At 41.5% G+C, this 12,931-nt stretch overlaps 1 protein-coding gene across 1 annotated transcript; it reads left to right on the top strand.

The window, feature by feature from the left end:
* Positions 1-444: 444 nt before the first annotated feature.
* Positions 445-12,094, top strand: gas2b (growth arrest-specific 2b; the record flags this gene model as incomplete). The annotated part of the gene is made up of 8 exons (XM_083665171.1): positions 445-652; positions 1,480-1,589; positions 4,083-4,224; positions 6,110-6,173; positions 6,406-6,523; positions 6,884-6,988; positions 7,179-7,286; positions 11,885-12,094. The coding sequence occupies 8 exons, from the start codon at positions 445-447 to the stop codon at positions 12,092-12,094; spliced, it is 1,065 nt and encodes a 354-aa protein (XP_083521297.1).
* Between the last annotated feature and the right edge of the window lie 837 nt (positions 12,095-12,931).

Below are 12,931 nucleotides of genomic sequence, written 5' to 3'. Positions count from 1 at the left end.
TGATGATCAAGACTACTCTCCTAGCTCCTTTCTGGACTCTAGCTCTGCCCCTGGCCCCTGGCCCCGGGCCCCTGCTCTGGGTGGGTGGTGGAGAGGAGGGCTCCCAGGCATACTTAGGGTCACTGAGGGAGTTCCACACCATTAGGTGCACTGTCAACTGTACTGAGGCCAGGGCTTGTTGAGTTAGATTCAGCTTGTGATGTATTTCAACCTAAAAACAGAACAGCCAACCTGAATCACACTGACAAAGAGCTGATTTGCACCACACACAGAAATAACTATCCCCAAATAAGCCCTCCAATTCCCTCCCCAGAAGTAAATACAGAATGTTGCCAGTCTGGAAATGTGACAATTTAGAATATTCTGAAATATTAATAACATTTCATTCAACAGTAACATCTCCTAAACCTTCTATCCAGCAGGTAAGAGAGGCCCCCCCCAACCATGAGCAGCCCAGTGGAGACCCTGAGCAGTCCACTCAGTCCCAGACACCTGACTGGGCTAGGGATGAGTTTCCCACTCAGCCCCAAACACAATCCTGGACCGGGGCTGGCCAGTCCACAGCAGTACAGCCAGTGGCTCCCCTGCCGCCACGAGTCCAGCCTGCTGCCCATGAGAGAAGACCTGGCCTTCTGGATCAACAGCATCCTGGGTAAGATAGTCAGATGACCTTGGTGCAATGGTTTTTGAACCTGTTCACCTTCTATAACCTGTTTCCAGTTTGGGGCTTCCAAGACACTTTTTTAACAATGCCTCTAGACTATGACTAAGACCAAGACTTACATTTTTATTTCAGTGAGTGATGGTTTATTTAGACTCTTGTGCAATTGTTTGCTGTGTCAATACAAGGTATCATTTTTTCAGAGTTACAGCTCATGGTGCTGACATGATATTGTATACAGTATTGGATAACAGGGAACTTGCTACAGTATTGATGCTGTGAACTGTGAAGACACTAACACATTGACCTAAATCTTTGAAATACCCCTGCATGTCTGGTCACTGAGGGGAACACTGTAGAGATTCCAGTGTAATGTGGAGGGAAGACATGAAGGGACGGAACATGTCACAGCCTGCTGGAGTCTGGTAGACTAAATACTCCTTTTAACTCATAGACGCAGGCCTCTACTTTACTAACAATGCAAATGCAATGCAAACATATTTTCTAGGTGTGTATTCAATTCAAACTAAATTGTTCTTATAATGCAGTATTTGTTTTCTTTCTGTAATGTATCATTAGTGAATGGTAACCTCAGGTAAAACCTCTTGACATAATATAGCATTCTGTACACTGAATATGTTACTACTGTTATGTACACTTATCATATAGGCTAAAACAAATTCATCTATGAAATTACATGGGTAAATGCAGCATTCTTGTGAGGTGTAATCTACTGTTCAGTGCAACCATTTGGTTCAAATCGGCTACCCTTCACCAGCCTACTTGTAGCTTGGTGACTCTGACTGTGTTCTCTGCAGACTCTGAGGTCACGGCTGACAGTTTGATGGACAGGCTGGACAATGGTGTTCTACTGTGTCAGCTGGCCCAGGAGCTCCAGGAAAAGATGATCCAGGCCAGCAACAACAAGGTACTGTGCTACCATACACACATACAGTACAGCACATATAGTACATTACATCTAACAACATACAGTACTAATACTGCAAGCAGATGCAGACAAATACAGCTTACTAATGTACATATCATTTAAAAGGGCTGAATTATGTGTCGTCTCACATGTATTTAAAGGACTAATACAACCCAGCTTAGTCTTTTACAACACAGATAGCTGTATTTCTGCTCTGACTGGAGAAGATAAGTCAATTAGAAAAATACATTTAAAAAGCCCTTTTGTGGGCTTGCAAAGTGTTATTTTGGTAGTGGAAAACATTTAAAGATGTTTTGATAGATAGACAGATTTTCTGGTTAGGTGAAAGAAAGTGAGATAGTCTTATTATGGTAGCGGATAATGTTAGAGATGGTTTGGTTGGTTGAATAGATCGAATGTTAGAGAAATAGATAGATAAATAGATAGATAGGATGAGCCAGGGGTACTTCAGTGGAGTGGGTAGAGAGCAGGTTGACTGAATGGTTGAGAGTGGTAGAGTTGGTTGGTTGAGAGTGTTTTTAGTGGGGTAGAACTGATAGAACAAGAGAGTGCATTGTTGTGTAATCATGGATGGATAGAATTTTAGATAGATAGATAGATAGATAGATAAAGCGTTAGAGAAGTTGAATGGTATTAGAAAGCTTTTCTCAGGGTTGATGATGATTTTCTGGGTAGTTGAAAGAAAGTGAGATAAGTTGCTTGATTGGATGGATGAATTAATAGATGAGAGAGGGGAGGTATAGAAATATCAAAGCAATTAAGAGGTTAGCCAGTGTGGGTTATACTGAGTGAAACAGTAGTGACTGGTGAAAGGAAGAAAGGATGATGCTAGATAGTTTAAAGGTTAGATAGATATAAGGTTGGAAAGATAGAAGATTAGACAGATAGTATGTTACACTGAATGATACTTTTGATCAAAGTAAAAAAATTGCGTCAATTTGTTACAGCTAAATTTTTCTCAAGTAAGTAAAAAAAATCAGTTTGAAAAAAGCAAATATGTGTAGTAAAGTTAAATCAAAAAATTAATTAAAACCAATGAAAGTTTTCAAATATAATGAAATCATCATTTTTCGCTTTGCATTATTTTATATTTTCACTCTGGCTTGAGCCAAAATCTTCACAACTACAAAGTAATATGTTGTATGAATACAATGTATTTTTCAACAGTGTTACAAGTAATTGAGTTACTTTCCTCCAAGTTGAAAAATCAAGTTGGTTGAAATTCTGAAAAGACACACACAGTTACATTTTGAACACTGGTTTTATTAACCTTCTCCCATGACATTGTGAGTGAAGCATTCAAACCTTTTCAAAGGTTTTGAGGTATTTTCAAACCTATTCAAAAGTAAAGGAAGGCTATATAAAATATAAATACGATTTATATATTAAAAAAATGTAAATATAAAATAAAATAAAATAATAATAATTAAAAACATTCAAACATCCAAAAATAGCTACAACAAAAGGTTCCTCATCCCTCAGAACATGGTGGCCAACATTGCATGAACTATAACACAATAAAATACCAACAATATCAGCATCTAATAAGACAAAAGTCTAGTCTCCTTTATAAAACTAGTGCCATTTAAAAAAAAATATATAAATGTAAGCAACTCAAGTTAGACCTCTCTGCATGTTTTAACATTTGATTGGTGTGAATAGCTTAAAAGCTGTAGTAGGAGTAGCATACCGACAAATCGTAAGAATTGAAATGATAAGAGTAAGAATAAGAATAAGTATGAGCAATAACAATAGTTGGACTTGCTGAAGCAAGCCCACTAATAAGTGTGAGCAATAACAATAGTTGGACATGCTGAAGCAATCCCACTAATTAGCCAATCTCTGTAATACGTCTGGTGTATTTTTAAGTCATGGTGAAACCCAGCCATCAGTCAGAAGCACTCAGAAGCACACAACAAAGGGTAGAATTCTCCTCTGAGAGTCTGTGGTTTTGAAGCCACCATCTGTGGTTCCCCTCACCCCTTCCCTCTGTGCTGCTGATACAGCCAGGGAACTGCAGAAATCATAGCTTAATTGTCTCTCTTGAATTGCATTTCCTAGTGACTGTTTTCTAAATCTGAATTTATCAATCTTATACAGAACACGTCTTACCTTCCTACTGTACTTTGTTGGAGTTATTTGTACTGGTTCGCATCTTGACTTGCTATATTAGGAGGGAAGTGTGAATAGCTGGCTCATTTGACCACAAATTAAAATGCAATTAAATCTGGATTAGAAAATTGATGAGGCCATGGAGTGAGTGACACCAACCCTGATGTAATTAATTGACCTCTTTGATACAGTTCGGAGAGGCTTTGCCCTATTGGTCTGAACTGTTCATGTAATCCCCAATTACCTGTATTTCTTGCCACAGCCACTCTTTCTGGGGTCCACAAATTATATGATATCATATGATATGATATTATATGGACACTGATTTAGGTATTATGTCTGTGTGTGTGTTGTGCCTAGCCCTTCATACGCAGGGTGATCCGCTGGCGGGCTGACACATCTTCTGGCTCCTTCTTCGCCCGGGACAACACTGCCAACTTCCTTTACTGGTGTCGTAAGATTGGAGTGGACGAGACCTACCTGTTTGAGTCGGAGGGCTTGGGTGAGTGGAGCACCCATCTGTGTACCTATCTCTTTAACCATGTGCTAGTTTCTCGATCTGTCATTCTAAAGATACCTACACTATCTGTTTAAAATAGAACCTCTGCAGGTGTCTCTGAAATTATGAATTGGCTACAGACCATACACCATGTCCCATATGGACTGTCCTCTGTAGAGGAACTTCCCTCTATCCCATTTTCTCCTCAATCCTATAGCAGCATAGCCCCCATAGGCACAGACCTGATCAATAGCCAGATCCTATCAGTGTCACCTCTCTCTTTGTCCTGTACTGTACTGACCCCCTGGCTTTGATCAGTTCATGGCCACGATGATGCTAACCTAGGCTTCCCCCACTAGCTTTGGAGGACATGCTGCTGGGCAGTATGGGTTTAAACAGAGGTGTTGACTGTCTGAGAAGACAAGGAGAGTTGGAACAGGGGAGACGGAAAGCAGATTAGCTCACAGTGCCAGCTGATTCTCTAGCTAGTGGGAATAGATACCTATTCTTCTTTGACTGTGGATCATGTTTCACTCTCTCACTTCTGTTTGATGCCTTCAGTGCCTGAGGAACAGGAGAGACCTAGCAGTTAGCACAGTGACCTCTATTTGTGGGTTTTGTGATATTAAATATGGCGTGCAGTGCACAAATATTATGAGGGCATGTCTATGCATGGGCATGAGTGCCAGTGTTAAAGTGTGGGTTCCACCTCGACTTGCAGTAGTGTTGCCCTGCATGCCTGATTAAACTGGTTCACTGGTTAATTGCACACGCTGCGACTGGGTTTTCCAATATTTCTGACACAGGAATTTCAATGCCACACTCTATGTTCTGACATACATAATTGTTTATACTTACATCTTTTTGAATGACTAACTGCATGTAACTAACTAACTAACTGTATGGTATGTGATTTCTCATTCAAGAGAAACTGAATGTAGGCTAAGTGTGAATGTTATGACAGCTATTCCACTTTTTCCCCCTGTTCTCTCTCCTTGCTGTATCCCTGATGTAATGGTGGCTTTAGAGAACAGGTGGATGAGAAAGAACATCATTGGCAATGTCAAGGACCAAAGGTTACCTCACTATCTTACCTTTTCTCTCTTGTACTTCTTTTCACCCCTGTCTGCCATCTCTCTTCATGGAAGGGGAGTTTATTTAACACACAATAACTGGTATAACACAACTGGTATAACATTCCTAAAGCCAGGGATGATTTTGCAAACATCAGACACAAATAAAAGTGAGGCAATAAGTTATCTCTATTTCTCCTAGTGTGACCACTGAAATGTTCTTTTGATAAGACTTCGAATCGCCTCAGGATCCTAATATTTAAAGACGTGTTGATTATAGGCATTGAGCATGGCTGCATTCAGTGTGCATACTTAAGACACGTGTCTGGCACCTGAATGGATTTCAGCTCAGCCTTCAAAGATAGAATGGACGCTAAAGAAAGGGCTAGGCCCTTCTGACATGATTCACCCGTATTCAAAATGCCTCTTGTTTTCATTTTCCACAAACATATGTCCTGTTCTATCTCTGCTACCATCTTGTTCTGTAGATGAATGATACTCTTTGTTATTGGCTAGCATGTGTCTGGTGTTTGTGGCTCTTGAAATTCAAACACATTGGTTTGATCTATTATCAGTTTTGCCTGTGTGCCTCCTGATATTTAAATAGTTTGGGTTAGTTAGAATAGAATAGAATAGAATAGAATACTCTCAACTTACTCTCAACTTTGTTGAGGGGTTTAGTACATTGTTAAACTGCATGTGTGTGTGTGTGTGTGTGTGTGTGTGTGTGTGCGCGTGTGTGTGCGCGCGTGTGTGCGCGCGTGTGTGTGCGCGTGTGTGTGCGCGTGTGTGTGCGTGTGTGTGTGTGTGTGCAGTTCTCCACAAACAGCCACGGGAGGTGTGTCTCTGTCTTATGGAGCTGGGGAGGATTGCCGCCAGGTGAGTTGATATGCCCCCATGTAAAACATAAGCTCTCAGAAATATAATGATGACACTGCTGTACTTTACATTAGAACAACCATTAATTTATCACATACTTAGGCTGTGTTAGAGCTTCTAGCAGTATTTAGGTTTTCCTTATCAACCTACTGACAGTCCTGGTCTCTCTCTCTCTCTCTCTCTCTCTCTCTCTCTCTCTCTCTCTCTCTCTCTCTCTCTCTCTCTGTCTCAGATATGGTGTGGAGCCCCCAGGGCTGGTGAAGCTGGAGAGAGAGATTGAGAGGTTGGAGGCGGGGTCTCTGTCACCCTCATCACCTCTGGCTTACCCCTTCCCCTCCCCTCCACCTCTCCCCTTAACCTCACCCCTGCCCCCTGCCCCTCCTGCCCAACTTTGCCCCCTAACTCGACCTCCCACCCCACTCTGCCTCTCAGAACCACCCACTTCCCCAACAATGGTCCCTACTGCAACCTCCATCCCACCCTCACCCACTACCGTAACAACTTCCACTCAAACCTCCCGCCCAAACTCACCCATGACCATAAACACATCGACCCAAACCTCCCTCTCAACCTCAACCACTACCACAACCCCAAACATCTCCACTCCATCACCTCCCTCTTGCACCACACCACTGGCCTCCCCTCCACTCCCACTCCCACTCCCACTCCCACTCCCACTCCCACTCCCACTCCCACTCCCACTCCCACTCCCACTCCCACCCTCGCCCTCACCCTCACCATCGCCCTTGGCCCGTTGCCCCAGCAAGTCCTCTGGCAGGAAGAGCATGGGCACAGGCAACTTGTTGGATGATATTGTGAGTATCGCCACACAAATACACTGAGGTTTTTTTCAATGTTACGAGAAATACAGTAGCCTATGAATCAGTGTGAACTTGATCCATTTATAGTATCTCAAATGTTATCAATAATTCTTATAGCCTGCAGTGCATTCAAGAGTAGGCTCTTTCTTTAGCTGTGTTATTTGAGAGGAGTTTGCTGTTCCAGGTGAGGAACATAATTGAGGATCAACCCTGCAGCTGCCCCACCAGGTTCCCTGTGGAGAAGCAGCCTAAAGGGCGCTACCGTGTGGGGGAGAAGGTCCTCTACATACGGGTATGTACACATCATTGATAATATATAACTGGGTGAAGTGAACTACTGAACGCCCAGTGGATTCATAGTGTATGAGAGATGCGTTTGGCACAGTGAATCCAAGAAAGCCGTTAATGGGTGTTGTCATCATCATCATGTTGTCATCATCATGTGGCAACAACCTTGGCAGCAATATACAGGCGTAGTCTGTTGCTACCATAGAAGTGCGTTTAGTGTTTTTCTGACCTGCATCAGGTCCATGTACTCACAGACACAGATGCCTTAGACGTGTGCATATATGCTTGTGACATGCCTTCAATTTAGTAAAAACTAAAGCAAAACAACAATTAATATCCTTCTGTCGTCAGCTTTGAAAAAATATAACATTCAGAGGAAGAAGATTACGTATAATAGTAGGAAATAACAGAAACCAACATTGCAGTCCAAAACAGTCTTATTTGGCTAGATGTAATCTTGTTGAGAAATCCTTTGAAAGTAGTGACTGTACTTGCGATGGAAACCGGTTTGAAATGAGTGGAGCATCGCCACACATCAAACCAATCAAATACTAATGCCTTCATCGACTAGATTTTGTGTATAGAGCATGCTTCTGGCAAAGCAGAATTAAGTTTTTTCCTTCCATTTTCTTCAAAGTTGCAAGCTAACATTGGCAACAACTCTCTGCAAAATAGTCCTACCCATAGATCAACCACAGGATGTTGCGTGCAAAAATACTGTATATTAATTTTAGTTGTGACAACATAATTACAGGGGGTAAACGACCATAAAACAGTAATTACAGTACATTGTTTTTATTACAATTTACAATTTATTTACAATTGAATGATTGAATCCTTATCCCTTGATGTTGATTGACACATACAGAGCTATTAGGACTGGTTTTGCTATATGAAGCTCTGCAATAAGAGAGGGGATCTGTAGAGAAGGACTTGTTCCAGGCAATGCCCCTTGGGAGCCAGGGTTGCTTAGCAACCAGTAGTATGAGTTCACACCTTCCACAGGAAAAAAAAAAAAAAAAAGAATTGGAGGGTTTTAAATAGGGTTTGAATCAGTGTTTCTCTCACAAATATGTTCTGTTTATATTGTATATATTGTCCAGTACAATATATAGCCTACCTATGTCCTGTATGTTGTATGTATTTGTGTGTATGTAAAGCATCTGTATTATTAATTAGGGTTTAGCTTAGGGGACATGTGTAATTTATATTATACAGTAAGGTGTGTCCCTGTAGAATAAAATATATATAGTCCACACATTTAACGGTCTACGTCAATTTGCTGACACAAGCAAGTTACAGATGCTTTACTATACTCTTATCCCTGCATTAGACTCACAAACACCTTTTTCTCAGTATACCCCAATATCTAACATGCCATGAACAAAAATGTGTACCCTGAAGGTTTCATAAACACTGAATTGTTTCTCTCCCTCCATTCTTTCATTCTTTCTTTCTGTCTCTCAGCAACCAAGGTCATATGGCTGGGTTTAGTTGGATGTGAGAAGCATGTAATCTTGCAGTTCTGTACTATCAAACAGTGTCTCTCACTTTTCTAATTTCAGCACAGTTAAGAGGTGTGCACCTGTGCATTCTTCTGGAATAGTCAGAAATTGATTGAAATGCAGTGTATTGTACATGTTTTACATTACATTGTTTAGATATTCAGGATGCCCTTACTCAGACATTGATACATGACTTTAGTCCTTTGTATCAAAACTGCAATGCAATAATGCAATATAGTAATACCTTTTAGCTATACATTTTCAAAGAAATACAGTATATAACTACTATTAACAGATTATAAATGTAAGAGCTGTCTATATGCAACATCTCCATCCACCCTGCTTGCTGTGTGAATGAAGCACTATGCATCCACTCCATTCCCATTTAAAGATGTGTTACTACCTGTATGTGTAGAGTGAGACACATTGGACCTGTCCATTAGCCAGGCCCTGACAACCCCTTGTGTGAGCCCTGAGAGGTTTGCTGTGGGTGCATGGCTTTTTAGAGAGCAGAATCTATTGATTACAGTCAGAGACCAAGTCATTAGTGGTGTGATTTAATCAGACAGCTCGTTAAAGCATGGCCCACTATGACACCCTCCCCTGCCCGTCTGAGATTTTTCAATCATGCCTAACCCTGGAGGGCTCCAGCATTCTCCTCTATTGAAGAAAGGAAAGCTTTTCTTTCCTGCACCCAATTAGCCGCAAAGCTTTAGCAGGGATGCTATCTGCCTAGGGTAAGAAGGAGGACATTAAAAGCTCTTACAATATCATCTCTCTATCCATTTCTTCTATTTCCATCAGGGCATACAGGGACCTTTGTTTAGTTTGCTTTATATCATAGCAGTGGTCTGATGTCTATAAAAGGAGGACATCTCTCCATTAAGTATTCATTGCAGTAGTATGGCATTACCTAAAGGAAGATAATTGAAGGCAAAGTGTCAGTCAGTAAAATAATAAAATAAACTTAATAATAAGTCAGTATCAGGTTACATTGAACTTTGAAACCCATAATTCATTAGTTCTGAGTTGTAATGTCAGGAACCCTACATGGTGGATATCATGTCTGTATTTATCAAGATTGCATGACCAAGGCCTTTACACACCTGTACATTGGCCCTGATCCTGTGCTTTGTTGCAGTCAGTAACAACCTTTTACAGATTGATAGACATGGGAATGATCTCAGTATGTATCTCAATCTCATACTGAGATTCAGTATCTCAGCCATCTTACCTTCAACTTTTAATGAAAAGACAAACGTGTACAATCTTTCATTAGTAGGGTATGGTTAAAGCATGCCCTCTGGAGGATGACAGGTGAATGACACTTCTGCTATTATCATTCTCATTAATCTTTCAACGAGGCAGGAGGGAGAATCAATAGAGCTGGCAGGGAGGGAGGACACAGGGGAATAGAGACAAGGCACATATATGTGAAGATGTGTGGGGGCAGGGGCTGCAAGGAGGAATCTGATTAGTGAGATAGACAAGGATATCTAGCGCATGGTTTGTGTAACATTGCCCATAGTGTCACTTGTATTACTGTGAATATTTAGTGTTAAGGATATGCAGTCATATATTATTTTACAGTAACATATGTTCTGAATGTTTTAGTGAAATGTTCACCATTAAGTAACTAAATCAAATATATGCCAAATTCTAAGATATTTTGCTTATAGAGAGCTTGGAATTGTGTGTAATTTGTTTAAATTAACAGTGAGACTTTAAATTAAAGAGAGGGAATACATGCATGTTGGTATAATACCTGCATCTTTTGTCCCACATTTGTAAAGTCAGCTATAAGATTGTTGGGTGGAAAATGCCTAAATAGGTGTTTCCCTCTACTGCTCTTCCCTCCTCCTCCCTCCTCCCCCTTACCTTTGTGTTTGTTTGGGATGTCAAACTTGACCTCCCTGTCAGCCTTAACATTTTAATCTGGAGCTGGACAGCTGAGACACATCATGTCTGAGGGGCTCCTTGGTTTTGTAATTGGTATTACCAAGCATGGTGTGTGTGTGTGTGTGTGTGTGTGTGTGTGTGTGTGTGTGTGTGTGTGTGTGTGTGTGTGCATACTGCAAGCGGTATGTGTTTTGCTGTGTGTGTCTATTCACTTAAACTTCTCTGTCCATCTTCTCATTAGTATGCATGGTGGGGGGCAGGAGGTGGAGAGCTGAGGTGTAAACCTGCTTGTATTATCACATTCTTAATGGCTCCATAATGAAGGGGTTATGGGCGATAAGGAAGGGAGGGGGTTGGCCGGTGGTGACAGGACGACTGATGGCCTGCAGGGCCTCTAGGGAATGCCCATGTCTATGGGGAGCTGCCAGTTTGTAAAAAGAAGCTGGTCTCTTTTTCCTCGTTTTCATTTTTTTCATCTGTCTTTATTATTTGAGAGCTGTTGCCATGGCAGCGTCAGGTTAGCACCAGAACAGCGGGTGTAAGGGAAGGTGCCCAGCTGGAGGTGGGGGTGTCAGAGGAATTGTTTTAGAGAAGGATCATGTCTCTGTATGTTTGACTCCTAGACTTTTGAATTTGACACTGGATGTGGCTCTGTTTTAAATAAAAAACCAATGTACTATTTACTGTATACAATTTGCTTTTGTGTGTGTGTGTGTGTGTGTGTGTGTGTGTGTGTGTGTGTGTGTGTGTGTGTGTGTGTGTGTGTGTGTGTGGATTAGTCCTCTGTGCTCAGCTGGCACCACGAGGCAGTGTTTCATTTGGATTAATGAGATTTTGACAAAGCTGTCTCTTTCTAAGGCTCAGAGATCATTTGCCATTCATGGGTTCATGGGCACTGCTACCCAGGCAGAAGGAGCTTGTAAATATTTGATTAGAGGGGGGTGCCTTACCTCAGCTCAGGGGGGTCATACAAAGAGCAGATAGAGTCAGGGGAGGTAATCACAAAATCAACCCTGCCTCCTTGAATTCAGACACATTTGAATGGAAACTCAAAACCAAGTTAGACCAAGTTACTGTACAACAAACAAGTACTTATGTTCTGACATGGTTGAACTGTACTTGGCCAGTGGGAATGGCACTACAGGGTTGACTGGACCTGCTGTTTGACTATGTACTCCCTGTCTGTCCTGTCCTGCAGATGCTGAATGAGAGACACGTGATGGTGCGCGTCGGGGGTGGTTGGGAGACCTTCGGAGGTTACCTGCAGAAGCATGACCCCTGCAGAGCACTGCCGGTCACACGGCATGAGGTCAGGACCTGCCGTGCCAGGGCTAAGCCCCCAGGCGTGAAGGACATTTCACCAGATAGCTACATGGTGGTCGGTGCCCACCACCGTGGCAAGAAGTAAAAACATAGCAGTAACACATCTTGCGATTAACACCACCACCTGCCAATGAAGCTACAGTATGTATCAAAAAGGTTGTAATTAAAAAATGGTGGAACGAATCTGAAAAAAGAAAACAGTGAATTAAAACCTGAGAATCTCTACTTTAACCTCATAGTATATTTCAAATTCATGTATGTCTTCCTGTATACCGTATGTTAAGCTAATGTCTCTGGAATAAGCAATTTCTCTAGAATTAGTAATAAATAGCCATGGGATTTGTTATGGGGAAAGGTATATGTATAAATATCTTATATTATGAGTTACCTGATTTTATTTGACACTAAAATATGTTTGATAGTAACCTAGAGGTTATGGCTATTACTATGAAAGTAATAGTCCTTTATGATATTTTCCTTTTCTTTTTTTTTATATATTCAAATGTATCTTAGATATTGATATGCAATATGATGTAATGATATCTATTCCCCTTTGTTGGTCACAATATATCTGTTATCAGATGGTAGCCTTGCAGGGTTGTGTGGACTCTAGCTGAAACGTACAGTTGATGGGACTATGGGAGCACAAAGCCACAGGACAGCCAAACCTCTCCTCTAGATGGCACTGTGTCCTCAGCAATTCACAATTCAGCTCAGACCAGCCCAGTGTTTCTCTTCCTCTTTTGTTCAAGGGACCTGTTATGCTGGGGGTTTCCTTCATAGAAGGCCCTCTTAATATAAGACAATGGCATCTAAAATTAGGCTGAATTGGTGTCCCACCTGGTCAGGAACGTCCCAATCAGGTATGATGATCCACGGACTAGAGGCTATAGACACTGGGGTATACTGTACCATACATCTA

The sequence above is a fragment of the Argentina silus genome (genome assembly GCF_951799395.1).
Source record: "Argentina silus genome assembly, chromosome: 2".
NCBI lineage: Eukaryota > Metazoa > Chordata > Actinopteri > Argentiniformes > Argentinidae > Argentina > Argentina silus.
The sequence above is the reverse complement of the archived record's forward strand: the minus strand, read 5'-3'. Positions and strand labels throughout refer to the sequence as shown.